The sequence below is a fragment of the Astatotilapia calliptera genome, chromosome 19 (assembly GCF_900246225.1).
Source record: "Astatotilapia calliptera chromosome 19, fAstCal1.2, whole genome shotgun sequence".
Classification (NCBI taxonomy): Eukaryota; Metazoa; Chordata; class Actinopteri; order Cichliformes; family Cichlidae; genus Astatotilapia; species Astatotilapia calliptera.
Genome location: NC_039320.1, coordinates 5936450 through 5955548, shown reverse-complemented (window position 1 = coordinate 5955548; position 19099 = coordinate 5936450). Strand labels below are relative to the sequence as shown.

The 19099-nt window shown below is 48.2% G+C and overlaps 2 protein-coding genes across 4 annotated transcripts; one reads left to right on the top strand and one right to left on the bottom strand.

The window, feature by feature from the left end:
- Nucleotides 1-5788: 5788 nt before the first annotated feature.
- Nucleotides 5789-19053, bottom strand: sec23a (Sec23 homolog A, coat complex II component). Of its 3 annotated transcripts, none has more exons than XM_026151283.1 (20): nucleotides 18494-19053; nucleotides 16841-17108; nucleotides 16693-16750; nucleotides 16529-16615; nucleotides 16216-16452; nucleotides 16048-16124; nucleotides 15816-15960; nucleotides 15566-15724; nucleotides 15315-15430; nucleotides 15089-15212; nucleotides 14915-14995; nucleotides 12463-12552; nucleotides 8168-8274; nucleotides 7933-8086; nucleotides 7778-7855; nucleotides 7531-7692; nucleotides 7293-7379; nucleotides 6766-6921; nucleotides 6495-6560; nucleotides 5789-6407 (listed from the first exon to the last, which is right to left on the bottom strand). In XM_026151283.1, the coding sequence occupies exons 2-20, from the start codon at nucleotides 17059-17061 to the stop codon at nucleotides 6318-6320; spliced, it is 2295 nt and encodes a 764-aa protein (XP_026007068.1). In that variant the 5' UTR covers nucleotides 17062-17108; nucleotides 18494-19053; the 3' UTR covers nucleotides 5789-6317. The 3 variants fall into 3 exon arrangements, with proteins under 3 accessions (XP_026007068.1, XP_026007069.1, XP_026007067.1); XM_026151284.1 differs by having other exon boundaries at nucleotides 16841-17094; XM_026151282.1 differs by lacking the exon at nucleotides 18494-19053 and having other exon boundaries at nucleotides 16841-18482.
- LOC113011669 (histamine H2 receptor) lies at nucleotides 8285-12169 on the top strand. Its single transcript, XM_026151288.1, has 3 exons — nucleotides 8285-10027; nucleotides 11098-11251; nucleotides 11380-12169. The coding sequence occupies exons 1-3, from the start codon at nucleotides 9331-9333 to the stop codon at nucleotides 11567-11569; spliced, it is 1041 nt and encodes a 346-aa protein (XP_026007073.1). The 5' UTR covers nucleotides 8285-9330; the 3' UTR covers nucleotides 11570-12169.
- Nucleotides 19054-19099: the final 46 nt, after the last annotated feature.

Sequence of the window (19099 nt, the reverse complement as noted above, 5' to 3'; positions counted from 1 at the left end):
TTCTTTGTGTTTTAAGAGCAGTGTGCTAACAGTACTCGCCTCCCTGGTGTTTTCCTTTGCAGCCCAATCACCTGCTCGTGAGCTCCTGGAGCGAACCAAAGTGTGAGTTAGGGGAGAGTTTTACTTTAAATAGTGTGGTTGACATCTATGTGTTATTGAATTAGTTATAGGACAAATATAAATATGTGTTTCATGTGTTGTATTGTGGTTTAATGTTTGTGGACGTTTCTGTTTTCATCTGGTTTGCGAACCCCAGACTTGGTCTGTTTCTATGGAGCGCCAGGACTGCCATAATGAATTAATTAAATAAACCATTAAATAATTAATTTAATGTGTCAATAATTAATTAAAATTGGAATTAATTAATTAAATAAATAGTTATAACACATGTAATTAATTAATTATTGACACATTTAATTAATTATTTATGTATTTCACATTTTAATTAATTGTTGACACATTTAATTAATTGTTGACACATTTAATTAATTATTTAATGATATATTTATTTATTTCATTTTGGCAGTCCTGGCGCCTGGCTCTCATCATGAAATAATTTTATCTGTCAGCCTCACCCATCAAACTCAGGGGGCGGGGTTAACGCTGCCCATGCAGCTTCTCTAACATTTGATTGGTTGCCGTGCAAAGTAAGTCAAAACAGGTCGATCCTAGATAATCGATTGCTTGTGTAGACTTGGGGCAGCCAGGTATCCCAGAATGCAGATCAAATCACAGGCAGCAATGGTGGTGGTGTAGTTTTAAAATACCCCGTTTTTCTGTCACCAGCTACACTTTTAACAGTGTTTTAGCCGCGAATGTCGCGACGTATGTCTGGTCAGGTTGTCAACATAGAACATGTTTGCAAAAGTGCTCAGATGTTTTCAGAGATTTCACTAGCTCTGCTAACAGTTAGCATGCAGAGTGCACCCAGGGGGTTACGTTAACCGGTTTGTTTACATATTCCACTCTCCGTGTTCCACATGTTGCATTCGCAGATTCTCATTTTCACCGAACGATCGTCTCTTTCCGCCTGGTCTTGTGTCTCTGTGCTTCTGTAACATAAAGAACGAGCTGACATTTTTCTCACGAAACCAGCGATCAGCTCAACAGACCCTCAGTTTACCTGCATGCATCCTCCTCCTCATCTGTCAGCTGTTTAACACCTGCTGCTAATTCAAGAAACACGCCTACGTTACCTGGTGATAGTCACAATTTAACTGGGCAGCCGGTGCTCGATATAAGCAATGTCAGCGCATTTTTCTGCACAAGATAAGTAAATATAGTATTTTCCCCGAGCGCAGAGCTGCTGGAGCTTGTTTCCTTACAGAGCACTTTATAGGCGAACAGCTTCATCAGCGGCTGATGTCCAATCACCGGCACACAGCTTTCAAACCTCAGCTGAGTTTTAGCTCTCAGTGGTTAAACGCTGGACTTCATTCACTCAGGTTCTGTCTGTCGGGTCACGTTTACTTCGCTGTTTTATTTACAACTGAGCAAATCGGTTTGGCTGAGGTTAAAGTTACGTTTCATAACTGCATAGTTTCACAGACGTTTAATGGTTCACTGGCACATGTGTTAGACTGAATTATCATCTAAATATCATCTGTTTTTTAATAGTTATTCAACTGTATTCTAAGCACCAGCTGTCTGTTAGAATGTGATTTTTTTTCTCTCTCTGTTGGCAGAGGTATAAAAATGCGCAGGAAAATCTGACGTGCATGGCAAACTTCACCGACGATATTTAGGGAGGAATAAACACACATCAAACATAAATGAACCATTTGCCTGTCTCCATAATTGAGAGCATTTTCTCTTCTTATGTCAATTCTCTCTCTCTCTCTCTCTCTCTCTCTCTCTCTCTCTCTCTCTCTCTTTTTTTTTTTTGCTTTTTTTTTGCTTTTTCGGTCATGTTATGTTTACCTGTCAAAGGCTTGTTACAAACTATGAAACACATGGTGCAGACTTCTGGATGTTAGAAGAAAACTAATACTGCTCATGAAGGAGACTAAAGGCAGGAAGGTGTCCTTTAAAACTAAACATGTTAATAGGACCTCCCTATTTATATCATAGTTTATGATATAGCACGTGTATTTCAGTAACAGCCTGCTGATTTCAGTGTGGTGGTGAACAGTCGCACAGCTCACGTAGGTGTTATCTGTGATACTCCTTAACTATAATTTATCCAAGTTAACTTCAGTTAACCATTCAGACAGTTCTTTTGCGATGAAAAACATAAACACCCATGCTGCCGGGAGGTTTCCTCAGTGCCAGCTGTTAACATTATAGCTGCTTATGCAGTAACCATGGTAACCACGGACTCTGAGCGGCTGGATCAACGGAGGTCAGACGACAATTTTACATGTATGATCTTAAAACAGGACACAGCCACTATACGTGCTGGCCTCATATCAAATGTGAAGGCAGACTGAGTCTATGTTTGACGTTTTTTATATCTAATCTTCCTTTTCAAACATTTAAACAGCAGCGAGTCTGCAGCTGAGGGAATACAAATTCAAATTGTCGGAACAGGTTTGCTCGTTTCTTGGATTCATTTGGTGATTTATTAAATGTATAACTGTTATTCTAATCTGCTGCTGAGTCTCTTACACTTTTCTTTATGCTGTATATTTTCACGTCTCTGGAATAGTTGGCAGTTAGATAGTCAGCTGGGAAACTTTGTGTTAACTCATGGAGCTGAGGATATCGTGGATATGCTGACCTCGCTGCGTGGTGTACAGAGCGAGGTCAGCATGATTAATATTCACAATAAAAATATTAGCCGAACATCATGAAGTCTGTATGTGTTTCATAGTGTCGAACAACCTTTGTACAGTTAAAGCCAGCAGTTACTACATGACAGAAACACCAACGTTATCTCTTTTATGTGTTTATACACAGGTCACGCTGATTACTGAACAAAAACCCAAAGATCAGATGTTAAACAGATTTATTTGCTCTCTCTCTCCTCCTTAAACATGTTTTTAATGTTAGTTATAATTCAGAATTGGCGGCTGAAACACGTAGGACACATAAGAACTTCAGGAAATAAAACACTGATAAATATAACCTCAGTAAAAGAAGTCAGCGGGGGTTACTACAGCTGTGTACCGGGGCCTGCGCTTTGTCGGTGGGATTGCTTGCGAGGCAACGGGTCTATCCCACGCTTTGCCGTGAGACTGGGCAGACATCTCCGAAATCATCGAAGCACTTTTGCAAAGAGGCTGTATCTTGACAAACCGACACATGAAGATTAAACCACTACGTTCTCGGCTAAAAAAATATTAAAACGGTATTTGGTGACACACAAACAGGGTTTTTCAAAGTTCAGTTCTGTTAGCTTCCACATGCCGGTTGTTGTGTGCTAGAAACAATGGCCACCAGGCCAAAGCAATGGTTTTGACTCGATCAGCGTTAACCCCGCCCCCTGAGTTTGATGGGTGAGGCTGACAGATAAAATTATTTCATGATGAGAGCCAGGCACCAGGACTGCCAAAATGAAATAAATAAATATATCATTAAATAATTAATTAAATGTGTCAATAATTAATTAAATGTGTCAATAATTAATTAATTACATGTATCATAACTATTTAATTAATTAATTCCAATTTTAATTAATTATTGCCACATTTAATTAATTATTTAATGGTGTATTTAATTAATTCATTATGGCAGTCCTGGCGCTCCATATGTTATAGTTACTAGTTACTTCTTCAAAAAAGTAACTGAGTTAGTAACTGAGTTACAAGATTCTAAAAGCAATTAATTACTTGAAAAGTAACTATTGTGTTACTTAAAATAAACGTTTAACCCTCTGAGGTCCAGGGTATAATTGGCCATTTTAACCACTTTGATGTTTCCTCCACATTTCACCTTTAAAAACTGTTTATTTGCCGTGTTTGGTCTCATCCTTTTCAGCACAACCTCACATGTCTGAATTTACAGTCATGTTTTCATTTTGACAAACTGTATTAACAACATTGATCTAGAATCAGACAAAAAACATAAAATCTGAGAGTTCGTTGAATCATATTTCATAACTTTAAATGCAAATATTTGTCAGTTTTAAAATCATATGCACAAGTTTTGCAAACAAAGTTATTTGCAGCAATTTACCTTTTACCCTTTTTTTATAACCACTTGAAACTGTTTACAGAACAATCAGCTGTTCTGCATTTAATAAGACAAATTATTTGTGCCACTCCAAAGGAGAACATCACAGCCTGATACCTGCAGGTCTGACAGCAGCAGGTGTATCACTCCTGTTTCTACCTGGAGACAACAGTCGCCTCATTGTTCTGACACACAACACAAAACTATCCACAACACTACACACTAACTACACACCCCAAACACGCTAAACGTCAAACGTATCCCATCACTGGATAAATGTGATTCCAGTCTCATGCCGTTTCGTTTGGACTGACACGTGGATTGTGTGTCTACTCACTGCGCATGACCGCCACCTGCTGGTGGGATTCATAGTTCAGGTAGTTTCATCCTCTGCCTCCTGATTAAGAGTACTCGGATACTTTGGAATAAAAACGGTAGTAAACAATTATCAAAGTTTAAGTTTCATTTTCACAAATAATAAAAAAACTTTTTATTTAGATTTTATTTTAAACATTTGTTCATCTTTCCGCTGATCTGAAGTCAGATTCAGTTATGAAACACAGCAGCAGACCTCTGTGTATGTATGTGTGTCCCACGTTTAGGTAGGAGGACCACAAATTTACTATACTTACCTCTCCCCTCCTTTCAAGAAGGATGCTGCTGTGTCTCCTCTCCTGAGTAAAGGAAGCTCAGACCCAGACAGTGGCTGTGTCCCAATTCCAAGGCTGCATCCTCCGGAGGCCGCATTTGTTGTCGTTGCCGATAACAACGACAACATGACGAAGGCTGTGGACTCCTCCTAATACAGCCAAATGCATCCTCCTTTTTCCAGAATTTGAAGGATGGGTCGGGTGTGTCCTTCGTGGCCCACCTTATCCCAGAATTCATAGCACGGTCCAGCCAATTTTTTTTTCACACAGCTGAATAAACATCAAACAGAAAACTGATTAAACAGAAGTGTGAGATGCCTGAGAGTTTACTCCAGTGTCCTGTTATATTTTAGATAGCAAGGAGCAGACGGCAGAGTTTATTAAACTCCACTGGTGGCTCAAATCTGAAGGCTAGACCGTCCCATCTCACAGCCTCTCACTTCCGGCCTTCTCGGTCTTTGGAAGACCCGGCCCACGTAGACTGTGAAGGCCGGGTCCTTAGGAGGACGCAGCCCCTGAATTGAGACAGTGCTGAGCTCCACTCCACCTGCTCACCTGCAGCGTTTTAGCAGAGGTGTCTGTTTCTGTGGGTGTGGCACATGTTGAGGACCCCACAGCTTGGCTTATTGTTTTTACCTGTGTGAGTGGGAATGCTCAGATGGTGAGGCGGGTCACTCAGGTTAATTCAGGGTAAAACTCGGACTCTGTTCGACTGACAGCAGAAGCTCCTCGAGGGTCTGTTAGGTTTCTTTTCCTTTTCACACTTTAAAGGAAAAGTGTGACCCTAAAGTGGATTTTTAAATATGGGGTGGTGCTATTTGCTGGGATGACTGATGGTGTCTGAGCAGAGGTGGAGGCGACCTCAGTCCTGTGATCATCTTGTCTACAGCCGATTACAGTTACAAACAGACCGTCTGCAGGGTGTCAGACAGTGCTTTATAAAACACTGGGCTCAGTCACACATGCATAGGTGCTGCGTCTCTGATGACATCAGAGCTTCACGTTTCAGAAGAAGACAAACTCTGTAAAATTCTGCAGATTTTATTAGAAAGACGAGAACAGTGGCAAGGTGAACCTCTGCGCTCGTTCTCGGTTAGTGTTCAAACACAAGCAGACAGCTTCGCGCGCTCAGTGACATCCCATGCTTTCTAAAAAAAACAAAACACCTCACTTCCTGTTTCCTGTTCCTAAATTTAAAAAAAATCACATGTTAAAATTTTAAAATCAATTTGAAACCTTTTAGGGGGGAAAAACTCCCGACGGCCACCACTTCCTGCTGTTGTTTCACAATAAAAGCTTCACAGACTAAAACTACACAGTGGCTTTTATTTTGAAAGCTATCACTGCCGCTGTCTGAGAGGATCAACCAATCAAATGCAACTTAATTTTTTTTAAAAAGGCCAATTAACAATAGCATCTCTACACTGTGAGGTTACAACTCTAAACCTGCTGCTGATTGGTTGATGGTGCTTGTGAACTGTTGCCATGGAAACACAGGCAGCAAGAAAACAAATAAAAAGCAAACAGATGAGGACAGGTGAGCCAATGGCACACTCAGGCGGCGCTGGAGACAGCGAGCTTCTTCAGGTGGTCCATGAACACCTGCAGGCTGACGTCGTCTGTCAGGATCGGAGCACCGGACTCCTGCGGTGGGGGGGGGGCGGACTTGTGTAAACACAGCGTCTGATTGGTCCACATTTAAAGGTTAAAGATTACAGGTTAAAGTCTTACCTGCCCCCAGGTGTACATGTTGTTGTGGGTCTGGGAGGGGTTCACTTTGGAGAGCAGGAAGCGAGCCTGAAAACAGCAGAAGAAGAAAACCTTTCACCTGCTGATCATGTCTACAGGTGTGTATAGGTGTGGGCACAGGTGCAAAAACGAGAGTTTGCACCGGGAAATTGTTGATGATGTCACATTGCCGCTGTGCTGATGTCACGCCTCGTGATCTGAGGTGATGTAAATAAAGCTGATGTGTTTCTCAGGTGTGTGCCTGCGCCCTCACCTGGCTGCCGCCGTGCTCCGTGTCGATGTATCTCGGCATGGGGAAGCGCGTGTGCAACAGCTCCTGGGCGTCGTCCACTGGAGCCTGAAGCAGGTGTTTGAAGTTCTCGTACTCGGGCATGTCCTGATAGCCGGCCTTCCTCCACTGAGCCACAGTCTAACAGAGAGACGCAGTGAGACACAACTGTACACCTGCACGGGTCAGCTCATTATCATGGTTCTTTAAAGATTTGTGTGTTTTGAGCTCATGTGAGGTGAATTGTTGAGTTAACGAGAGGATATGAACGAGCTCAGCAGGTAAAACTGCAAACAGCTGATTGAAGCACGTTCAGGTTTGAGAGTTGGACTGAAATCAGGTGGGAACTCAGCTCAGCGTCACATCTGTGATGGAAACAGCTGGATCACGTTTAAAGAAACCATCTGAATGATAATTGTGGCTCTATCCTAATTAAATTACTGGACCCTGATTGGCTTAGACAGCTGTGATGTCACGCGGTGCTGGGGTGTGATTGGTGGTGTCGGGTGTACCTCTCCGTGGTAGATGAGGATCTGGAAGAACGTGTCCATCAGAAGGATTCGGTCGGGCAGGATGCTGCTGCTGTCCAACAGGACGGGCTAGAAACACACACACAGTCTGATCAGTTAATCGATCAGTGATCAATAACTCACAGTTTGGTTCCCAATGAGAGCTTCAGATTCTGAAACATGAAACACCTGCACATCCAGCTGCTTACTCTGCACTGTGTGCACACAGGTGTACAGGTACCTCAGGCGGGCCGTTGAAGGAGTAGGCGTAGAGCACCGGCTGGATCATGATGAGCGCCTGCGTCAGGTCCTGCCGGTTGAAGTGGTGTCGGTAATACGAGCTCTCGTCAGGACTGTTGTTGAACACCTGCAGGAACGGCGAACGCCGCAGGTGGAACATGAACTGAAACACACAAACACACGTCAGCCCTGTGTCCCGGTGCGTGTCACAGGTGTGTCTGCGCAGAGCGTTACGGGAGTCGGGTCACCTGGGGATACAGGGAGAAGGTCTCGGAGAACCGGAAGGAGTTCGGGTCGTCTTTGTGGTAATCGCCAAACTTCTGACACTGAACACAAACACAGGTATCAATTGCTTCCTGTTCGGATCAATCGTGGCGCTCACTCTGCAGGTGTGTTCTCCTACCAGTCTGATCAGCTGTCTGTCTAACCACCTGAGCACGTCCGGCCCCTCCTCCGTCTCTGCCCGGTACACTGCCAACCTCGCCATGAGGATGGCCGCCGCCTCCTGGTCAAAGGACGCCGCGATGCTTTGAATCTGCGTCTGAGCATCGGCCCAGCTGAGGGGAAGAGAAGGGACCGGGATTAATTCAGGTGTGTGTGTGTGTGTAGTGATGGGGTGGAGGCAGGTGTGTTCGTACTTCCTGGCGGTGGTGGTGACCCGGATGCGTCGCTGGCCTGACGAGTGCTGGTACTGCGTGACAAACTGGATCGCCCCGCGGCCGCCCTGAGGGATCGGCGCGTTGTGCTGCAGGAAGTGACCGCAAACAGGCAAGTTAGAGGTCAGAGGTCAGGTTAATCAGGTATCAACATCATAGAACGTTAACCCCGCCTCCAGCATTTATCCCGCCCCTGAGACCTCGCTGTCAGGGTCACGACCCCTTGGACTGTTTATTTCCGTAGCACCTGCTCAGGTGTGTTTCTGTGTTTGACGCTCGTTTTCTGCCTCCAGACGTGACTCAGAGGTCACTTTCTTTAACAAAGCTGACCTATGATTGGCTGCTTCACACCCAACCCCGGCCTGAGCTCCTCAGCGGTCTGAGGTTCAGCAGGTGGTGAGGGTGATTACACACCTGCACACCTGTTATTACCTGAGTCAAGCTGCGTGACTGACACACACACACACACACACACACACACACACACACACACACACACACACACACAGGATATTGGATGTTCATCTTGTTTACTTTACAGCCAGCAGGTAAGTGTGTGTGTGTGTGTGTGTGTGTGTGCTCATCATCGTCACAGCAGGTGTCAAACAGGTGCGCCATGGCAACACCCCCCCAGGAGAACACGCCCCCTGCGGTCCACCCTCCCCCGCTCAGACTGAGCCGATCAGACTCGTTGGACTGCGATCAGAGTCACACACACCGACTGATCAACTCCAGCCAACATCAGTGTGACCTTTAACCTCTGAAGACCACAGACCGCGCTGATAATCAATCGATGAAGGTGACGGCATGGTTCTTCCTCCCGATTGGTCCGGTCAGCTGCAGGTTCAGGTGGACTCTTCTTCTGGTCTTGGCTCTTGTTTTTGATTGGTGGAAACGTCCTTGAAAGGCGCTCTCTCTGTTTTCAACTGCAGCTCAGGTGTGACTCACAGAGCCTCAGGTAATCCCAGCAGTCTCCGTGGTGACGGCGGGCTCTCAGCAGCTGCGACAGCCTGCTGAAGCTGCTTGTCCTCTGCTCCTCGTTTCAGAAGAAACCAACAGCTGATCGATCAGCTGATCAGAGAGCCTGCAGGTGATTGGATCACTTCGGCACGGTGCACGTTCCTGTCCTGCGAGTCCATGTGAAGATGGCGGACATTTTGAGCACGCTGTACGCCGCTCTCATGCTGCTGACGAGCGTGGCATCCACCTGTGGGAACCTCCTCCTCCTACTGGTGCTCCTGCTGAACAAGGAGCTGCGGTCCGACACGCTGGGCCTCACCCTGAGCTTTAGCCTTAGCGACCTCGCTCTCGGACTCTCCGCCATCCCCTTCAGTGCGTACAACAGCCTCTCCCAGCCTGTCAGACACTCCAGTGAGGCCGACGTCTGTCAGGGCGGCGGCTTCATCTTCCTCCTACTGCAGACCGCCTCCCTGCACTCGCTTGCCTGGGCTACCATCTACAAGTTCACGGAGATCTGCTTTGCACTCAGCTTCCACAGCATCTGGACGGCGGGGCGGAGCCGGGCGGTGCTGATCGCAGTCTGGCTGTTCTGCCTGGCCAACGCCACCATGCCACTGCTGGGTTTCGGCAGCTACGCCTACAGCGAGTCACGGTTCCTCTGCTGCCCGAGCTTCACCCCGGAGAACAGGTACTTCGTGCTGCTGTGGATGGGGGCGGGCATCGTAGCGCCGATCCTCACCATGTGCTCGCTGTACGGATACATCGTGTACGTGGCCAGGAAGCAGGCCAGGAGGGGAACCTTCATGTGCAACGAGCTGCACTGTTTCTACGTTCCTGCCAACAACTACCTGAGGAGCTCCATCGTCATGGTCACCACCTCAGGTGAGCTCAAGCTGTTCCTTGACGTTGCAGGGACATGGGTTACCCCTCCACTTCACCGACTCACGTTCTTTATGAAAACTTCGTCCTCTGAGTTTTACTCCAAGTTTCCCCCACACAGAGGTCCGACGACTAGTTTCCAACCTCTGTAACTAGCCCACAAACATCTCCACAACTCCTCAAATCAGCTACAAACTTACAGCTGTGTGAAAGTAATGCTCAGGCTAGTAAACAAACTTCAGTACACAGATGTTACTAACTAATCTCCAACTCCTGTTAAACGCTCAAAATCTACAGCTAGTCTAAAAATCTCTGCAGTCTCTTAAACTTCAGTAAGTAGTCTGAAACTTGTCCTCTAGATTCTTTAATTGGTGCAACAGTCCCAGTAATTACCAGTGATTTCATATGGAGTTCCAGTATTTCTCCACTGGGACTGAACATCCTGCCTAACGGGAAACAGTCTGATGCATGAAATTATTTTGTTCCTTCGACAGAAAACATTTCCCCGTTCGTAAAGCCGGGCAGATCCAATGTCCTCATAATCTCAAACCAAACAGCAGGACCATGTGACCACGGGGCCGCAGCCGTTTACCCTCTAAACTAAAACCTCGACGTCACAGCGGCCGTCTTTGAGGATCAGCGTCCATGTTTATCTTTGTGACTCACTGCCATTACTCTCATTATAGGGACAAACACTGAGGTCATAAACACAGACAGGGTCAAAGGTCACCACAGCCGGCTGCAGACGGTCTGAGTGACCGATAAACCAGGTTAATGTTTTCGCCATAAGGTCAATGAGAGCGCTACGAGTGAATGGCTACTGGCTCTAACACAGCACTCATCCACTCTACACGCCACGTCCACCTGTTCATGCAGAGAGTGTCTCCAGCCTGGAGCGGCCAGGGATTGAACCGCCCACCTTCAGATTGGTAGACAGATCTGCAACTTCAAGGCCGTTCTCTAGTCCCTACGCCTCTTTAACTAGTCCACAGATAACTAGTCTCCAAACACCAGCTCACTCATAGAGGGGCTGCTGATGAAGTCATGTGACTCTGTTTCCTGTCTCCTGGCAGTGTGTTTGCTGGTCTGCTGGCTGCCCTACATCTCTGTGTGTCTGTACGAGACGCTGAGCGGTCAGCAGAGTCCGTCCGTGACCGCCGCCCTCTCCTCCTGGCTGGTTCTGACCAGCGCCGCGCTCAACCCGTGGATCACCTGCATGACGCAGACGTGAGTCAGACTTTCTTTATCGAAGGCTCCGATCAGTTTTGAAGCAGTAATGAAACGTCACTATGACGCGCTCATGATGTCATAGTGAACAGGAACGTCACTTCCTGTCTGTCTCTCTGTGACTCCAGCAGGTACAGGGCGGCGGTGTGCCGAAGTTTCCGCAGGTTCGTTCCTTGTGCCGGGATGTTCCTGGAGTCCCACTCCCAGAGCTCCGCCCTCCATCTACCTGCGACCAATCGCCCTAGCACAACAACAACAACAACAAGTATGACCGCAACACAGCCTCCATCTTCTCCCAAAACACTAACAAGACCATGACCCTCCCATCACCATCACTGGACCTGTGCACTCTGGGAAATGTAGGCCATACTTCTCATCTTCTTCTTCAGCGTGGACGAGTTCTGACGTGACGTTGTGTTCGAAGACCGCACACTGATGTTCAGCTGATGATCTCCCGCAGTCTCACAACACGAAACATTTCCTGATCCACTCAGAGTCACAAACAGTCCGAGCTCTTTCAGCTCCATTTCAGCGGAGGTGTGTTTATGCTGACGTGACCACATCAGCACAGAGTAGACGGAGGACGAAGGTCAAACTGTTCCATGGGCTCAGTTACACTGAGCGTTTAAACTCTGAGCTGGACGCCGTGCTGCACGTGAACAGAGCTGAGAAACAGCCGGAGACTCTGGGAGTGACGAGCGGCTTGTGCAGCCCAGCAGGATCGAGGATGATGGACAAACTCGGCGGAGCCTGGAAGTCAGCATCTCCGCCCTGATGTGTGCACTTCAAATTCAAACTCATTTCCTGCTTATTATGACTGAGCATCCTCTTAGAAAGACTGTCAGTTTGGCTGCTTTAGTTTTTTGCCGTTTTCATTTTGAAAGCTGTCCCGCTAAACAGCAAAAATAAAATGATATTACTTTTAAAATAATTAGAGCGAATAAATAAAAACTAAAAAAATAAACTACAAACAGATGATCACTGGTCTAATTGTTGTTTTAAACACCAACATTTTACTATCAAAACATCAGTGGGGCTTTTATTTTGTCAGCTTGAGCTCTTATTTTCTCAACAGCAGGATCTATGACATCATCCTGTACCATGACATCACTGCAGATCACTGAACTTTCTTTTAATTGGTGGATATCAATAATTCAGTAGCTTCATGGTGACAGTGACAGAATCAAAGGTCAGAGGTCAGGTGTTTATACCTGGTTGACGACCTCAAAGTAAAGCGCCAGCGTGGTACTCGGATCCAGTCCGCAGACCTTCCACTGACAGGTTCCTCCCGTGCCGATCTCCTGGAACACAAACAGTCACAGTCTAAGCAATTCTGCCCCTGCAGGCCGGACACAGGAATTACACCCACCTGAGGGTTCACCTGTACCTGACAAAAACACACAATCAGCATTTATATGAGCAGTAAGATTCTGAGGCGGCGGTGTTGTGTACTTCCTGTCTCTGCCTGCAGGGGGCAGTGTTAGTGTACTTCCTGTCTCTGCCTGCAGGGGGCAGTGTTAGCGTACTTCCTGTCTCTGCCTGCAGGGGGCAGTGTTAGTGTACTTCCTGTCTCTGTCTGCAGCGGACAGTGTTAGTGTACTTCCTGTCTCTGCCTGCACGGGGGAGTGTTAGTGTACTACCTCTCTCTGCCTGCAGGGGGCAGTGTTAGTGTACTTCCTGTCTCTGCCTGCACGGGGGAGTGTTAGTGTACTTCCTGTCTCTGCCTGCAGGGGGCAGTGTTAGTGTACTTCCTGTCTCTGCCTGCACGGGGCGGTGTTAGTGTACTTCCTGTCTCTGCCTGCACGGGGCAGTGTTAGCGTACTTCCTGTCTCTGCCTGCACGGGGCAGTGTTAGTGTACTTCCTGTCTCTGCCTGCACGGGGGAGTGTTAGTGTACTTCCTGTCTCTGCCTGCAGGGGGCAGTGTTAGTGTACTTCCTGTCTCTGCCTGCAGGGGGCAGTGTTAGTGTACTTCCTGTCTCTGCCTGCACGGGGCAGTGTTAGTGTACTTCCTGTCTCTGCCTGCAGGGGGCAGTGTTAGTGTACTTCCTGTCTCTGCCTGCACGGGGCGGTGTTAGCGTACTTCCTGTCTCTGCCTGCACGGGGCGGTGTTAGTGTACTTTATGGTCGTGTCCAAATTCATGGGCTGCATCCTCCTGAGGACCCGGCCCATGTAGAACGCGAAGGCCGGGTCCTCAGAAGGTCGGGTAGGCCGGAAGTAAACGGCTGTGAAATTGGACGGTCTAGCCTTCAGATTAGCATCACCGCTGTCTCGGTGGAGTTTAATAAACTCAGCCGTCTGCTCCTTGCTATCTCTCTGCATTGAATCATATCTGTTATTAACCTCTGTCTCTCTTCCACAGTATGTCTTTATCCTGTCTTCCTTCTCTCACCCCAACCGGTCACAGCAGATGGCCCCGCCCCTTCCTGAGCCTGGTTCTGCCGGTTTCTTCCTGTTAAAAGGGAGTTTTTCCTTCCCACTGTCGCCAAAGTGCTTGCTCATAGGGGGTCATATGATTGCTGGGTTTTCTTCCTGTTCCTATTATTGTAGGATCTACTGTACAATATAAAGTGCCTTGAGGCGACTGCTGTTGTGATTTGGTGCTATATAAATAAAATTGAATTGAATTGAACTAAAATATAACAGGACACTATTGTAAATTCTCGACTGTCTCACACTTCTGTTTAATCAGTTTTCTGTTTGATGTTTATTCAGCTGTGTGAAAACCAAGGAGGAACCCACCCGGGGGATTAATAAAGTTTTATTTTATCTAATCTAATCTAATAACTTTAATCTCAGCCAAACCGATTTACTCACGAACAAACAAAACACTGAAAAAAGCCAAAGAATAACATTTTTAGGTTGTCTAAGTGACTTATACATTACGTTTAACCCGAGTAGCAAAAGACCGCAGTGATCTGAAAATTATGTGTTGTGCCGTTCTTGGCGGCTCTAGTGACCCTCGAGCTCCCGGCTAGCTATCAAGCTGGTGGGTAACAGACGTCTCCGAAAACGTCTGAGCACTTTTGCAAATATGTGATGTCTTGATAAACCGAACAGATATTTGATGTTTACACAGCTACTTTCTCGCCTGAAAATATATAACTGGTGGTGGTCAGAGGGCCCGGTGGCGCCTGTGTCCGGCAGCCTCGCCTCTGTCAGTGCGCCCCAGGGCAGCTGTGGCTACAATGTAGCTTGCTATCGCCAGTGTGTGAATGTGTGTGTGAATGGGTGGATGACTGAATGTAGTGTAAAGCGCTTTGGGGTCCTATGGACTAGAAAAGTGCTATACAAATGCAGGCCATTTACCATATGTTAAAAGTTTATTTTGTGACCCAGAAAGATTAGTAAGAGTAATATTAAAAACTTAGTAGCGACCGCCATTGTTGAAAACTGGAGTTTGGCTGGGCCATGCTATGAATTCTGGGATATGGTAGGCCACGAAGGACACACCCGACCCATCCTTCAAATTCGGGGAAAAGGAGGACGCATTTGTCGGCTGCATTCGGAGGAGTCTACGAATTTGGACAGCCTTCATCGCGTCACTGTAACGTAATCGGTCTACAAATGCGGCCTCAGGAGGATGCAGCCCATGAATTTGGACACCCCCTTTGTCTCTGCCTGCAGGGGGCATCGTTAATGGCGCTGTCTTAGCTTCACGTACGTTCTCGGAGACGCAGGGTCCTTTAGCGTTCAGAGACACGCAGGGGCCAATGGCACCGGACACTTTGATCTCTCTGGACGTCTGCATGGGAAAAACACAGCAGGGGTCATTAACCTGTGATAGAGATGTGCTGGGGGCGGCGCCTCCCTGTTCTTCTGTGCTTTTCCTTCATACCTTGATCTCCAGCGTGGCGGCGAAGGCCATCTTAAAGGATCCCTGGACATCTTTGGTGAAAACCCTCTGGAAGGTCTGCTTGAACAGAGACGTGTTGAAGGAGTCGGCCATCACCATGTAACCGCTGCGACGCAGAGACACACGTCACGCACGAATACGACCACAGAGCCTACACAGCCCACCAGCCTTTGACAGGGTTCAGGAGTGAGTGTGTGTGTGTGTGTACCCGGTGTAGTTGGTGCAGCACTTCATCTCCAGCAGGCCGGTCTGATCTAGGGCACAGGCGTAGATGTCGATGATGTGACCGTTGCTGGACGCTCGATTGGCCAGAGACTCGTAGTGCTGTGAGCCAGCGATCAGAACAACGAGAGCAAAGCTCACAACAACCATTAAAAGTCTTAAAGAACGATAAAGTAATGATGAAAATAATCAGGTAAAAAAAACGGGTCACATGGTCTGTAAATGGCGTGCACTCACTTTGGTGGCCTTCTTCATGAACTTGGTGTTGTCCTTCTCGATGTCGTGCCAGGACCTGATCGGCGTCTTCAGCTCGTCTCCCACCACCATGCCGGGCCCCTGCGTCGCCGGGCCGCCTATGAAGGTCATGATGCGTGCGCCAGTATTGGGAAAGGTGCACTGTGGGTAAAAGAACACAAACAAAACCGATGATCAAAGTCTTTGAGACATCCACGCCATGTTCTGTCTGCCTAAAGCCCCGCCCCCTCACCTCCAGAAGCCCCACGGCGATGGACATGGCAACACCCAGTGAGCGCAGCGGTCTCTTGCCCTGCGTCACAGGCCAGGGGTCGCGCTGCAGCTCCCCCAGCAGGTCGGTGAGGTTCATGTCAATCTTCTGCACCGGCTGCAGAAACCTGCAGGAAAATTCACAGTGAGGAATGCCGCTGCTGTGACAGCACCTTTACTTAAACCACACCCACTCAGGCTCACAGGAGGCTCACCTGTTGAATGACTGCTGTGGCGCCGCCTGCGGCCCTCGTCCCTGAGCGGCCGAAGGTTTGGTGAGACCCAGCATCTCCTACAGGAAGCACAGGTGTTGTTAACTCACCTGAGTTCTGACGCTCGGGAAGCCCCCAGCCCCACCCCAGAGGGACATGCAGGTGACGTACCTGCAGCTGTTTGGCGTTCAGATCCTTGGTCCCCCTAAAGACGTAGCTCTTGGAGATACCCTCGCAGCCGAGCTCGTGCACCTGAACCATGCGTCCGAAGGTGATGAGTCCGACGAGCGCGGTGGGCGGGAGCAGAGACAGCGACATCTGCAGAGACTCCTTCAGCGCCTGCAGGTCCTCGTCCTCCATGCAGGTGTCCACCACATACAGGAACACCAGCGGCATCTGAGGGCCCCTCTGGGGACAAAGAGCACAGCGGCTCACACACCTGACGGCACGGTCGTTACCTGTCTCACCTGTCCTCAGGACTCACCTGAACCACATACTCGATGGTGGAGAACAGAGGCAGCAGCTCGGCAGGCTGGTTCACCTCAGAGATCCCGGCGTAGGACGGAGGAAACTGAGACAGAGACAAGGTCAGACTCCACCCGTGACACCCGGAACACCTGACAGGTAGGCGGGGCTTGCGGCACTCACCTGGTTCCTCTGGTAGCAGAAGTTACAGGCCCACAGCTTGGCTCTGTAGTCCACCTGGCTGAAAGTTACAAACACACAGACAGATGAGTGCGGGGCACACAGGTAAAGGGTGGGCGGACAGGTGAGTGTTGGAGGCTGTGATGCGTACCAGAGTGGGTTGAGTACAGCGCGGCAGGTGGCGCGACTACAGAGAACCGGCTCGTACTGGATCGGGGGCAGGTCGGTCCTCTCCTTCAGCGGAGTGAACAAAGCCGCCACCGGCACCACCATCCGGGTCGCCTCCAGCCGGCTCGACGGCCACACGTTCCAGCTGAAACGGACGCCGTCGCGCTCCTCATTCTGAGCGATGTACTCTGGAAAGGTCGTCATGGAACCACCAGGAAGTGGGAGGGGGGGGTCACACTGTTGGGTATAAGCTGATGAGAGGAGGAGAGGGTGGGGGGTGGGCAGTGTGAGGGTAGTGCAGTGATATTGGCAGCGTGGGAATAAGCCCCGCCCACTTTCTTCTAAAGTTACGTTGGTTCGGATTGAAGTGATGTTTTCGTGCAAACACCTGCGTCACCGTTTCAAAGGTGAGGCTTTATCTCTCACCAGACTGACACACCTGTGAGAGGCGATGTCATCCTGGTGTTTATCTCAAACAGGTGTCCATGTTTATATGCGACCAGGTAGCAATTTTACTTGTCCCCCCAACCAACATTCTCACTGGTTCTACTTTCTAGACATAAACACAGGTGAGTCTCAAAGGTAAGAAAAATCACACCCAAAGACAGGCACAGCTCCAGGTGAGCAGTTACTAAAAGAGAAAAACAGCAGGCAGTGCCTGAACCTGCGAGATGGATTTTTATGGTGACGTTGAAATGATTTTATGTTCTTTGAACACGTTGCAGAAAAACGAGTCACTGCTAAACCTTCATAAAGCACAAACAACAACAACAATAACAATAATAAGAACGAACCAACAGAAAGAATTAAAATCAGAAAAAAAGTTTCTCCCTAGTCTGGTTGATGCTGACACAAACAGGCTGATATGGGGTCAAAGGTCAGTGAGACTTCACTCTTAAACTGAAAAAGCTCCAGAAAGCCTTCATTTCTTGTAAAAACTGCAGAAAATGCACACTGAGCTACCAGCCCCGATGCTCACAATGGAGTCCAGCTCAGGCCGAACTTCGCAGGAAACTCCGAGAAATGAACACCCAGCTGCTGCTCCAGCAGAGACCCGCGAAAACGAGCCGAACACAAAATCCTACAAAAACCGAACAGTCTGGTGGGCGGGCTGCGGGTCCCTGTGGTCCTGCTGGATGCTCTGGTCTCACTATGGGAGAGTTTCTAACGTCACACCTGAATCTGAGGCTTCATCCCAGAATCATCATCATCATCATCATCAAGACAGTGCCACTCTTAAACACGTGACCTCACCGGCACCCACCGACTCTGCGCGACCTTTGCAGGATTTAAAGTCCAGCAGGTCAGAGATGCTGCGCCTGCGACACTTAAAAAAAAAACTGACGTCAGCAGCTACCTGTGGGACACCTGCAGGTGTGTGACAGCAGGAGCCGTGTGGCACAGGTAGCTGCTGGCGTCGGCACACCTGGAGCCGAACCCGAGGACTCAAACACCAAGTCAGCCCCGTTTTCTCAACATCACACAGCAGCTAACTCAAGCTAACGGCTAACTGCGACACTGACGTCACACGGGTGACAGTTACGGGACGCGAGCACAGGTGGCTGGACAGAGGCCAGCTGAGGTTGGAGCTCTGCCAGGCCCAGGTGAGTCCGTGCTCCAGGTAAACGAGACTCACCGCTGCTGAAGCTGCCGCCGCTCTCCACTGACAACACAGCAAAACAATATGGCGGCCGCCACGTCAAGACCCAGAGAGGAAAAACGCAGGCAGAGGGTTCACTCCGACAGAAATCCCGGAACCAGACCCGAGAGGGGCGGCGCAATGAAGCTCCAGCCCGGAGGACTCATCCGTTTCATCTCACTGTGACAACCTTTAACTTGAAACCTGAGAAACTCTGACCCACAGCCCGGGAGGAGCCGCTCTAACCTCTCAGGGTCTGCACTCTTCACACCCAAACCAGATGCCACTCTTCTGTTTATTACCCGTTATTTATTACCTGTTATTACCTGAATTCTGATACCGTTTTCAGTCACGTCTCTGTTCAGTCTTCATATTTTTATTAATCATCATTAAACAGGCTGAAGAACAGCCCACACACTTCCTGTTCTCACTGAATTAAAAGTTCCTGGAATAAACTCAAACTTTTACCTCACATTTTATTTTCTACTGAAAACTTTTACAACTCACTTTATTTATTTTACAGCTTTACTCAAAGCAAACAGTACGATTTTATTCTGAAAATCCCAGACTTTACTACTTGTGTGAAAAAACAAACAAACAAAC

Bases quoted from the DNA above. Each gene is read 5' to 3' on its own strand.
- LOC113011669 (XM_026151288.1), top strand. From the start codon at position 9,331: ATGGCGGACATTTTGAGCACGCTGTACGCCGCTCTCATGCTGCTGACG. The intron at 10,028-11,097 runs GTGAGCTCAAGC...GTCTCCTGGCAG, and splicing joins CGTCATGGTCACCACCTCAG to TGTGTTTGCTGGTCTGCTGG. The intron at 11,252-11,379 runs GTGAGTCAGACT...CTGTGACTCCAG, and splicing joins ATCACCTGCATGACGCAGAC to CAGGTACAGGGCGGCGGTGT.
- sec23a (XM_026151283.1), bottom strand. From the start codon at position 17,061: ATGACGACCTTTCCAGAGTACATCGCTCAGAATGAGGAGCGCGACGGC. The intron at 16,453-16,528 runs GTGAGTCCTGAG...CTTTGTCCCCAG, and splicing joins CCATCGAGTATGTGGTTCAG to AGGGGCCCTCAGATGCCGCT. The intron at 14,996-15,088 runs GTATGAAGGAAA...TTTCCCATGCAG, and splicing joins CCGCCACGCTGGAGATCAAG to ACGTCCAGAGAGATCAAAGT.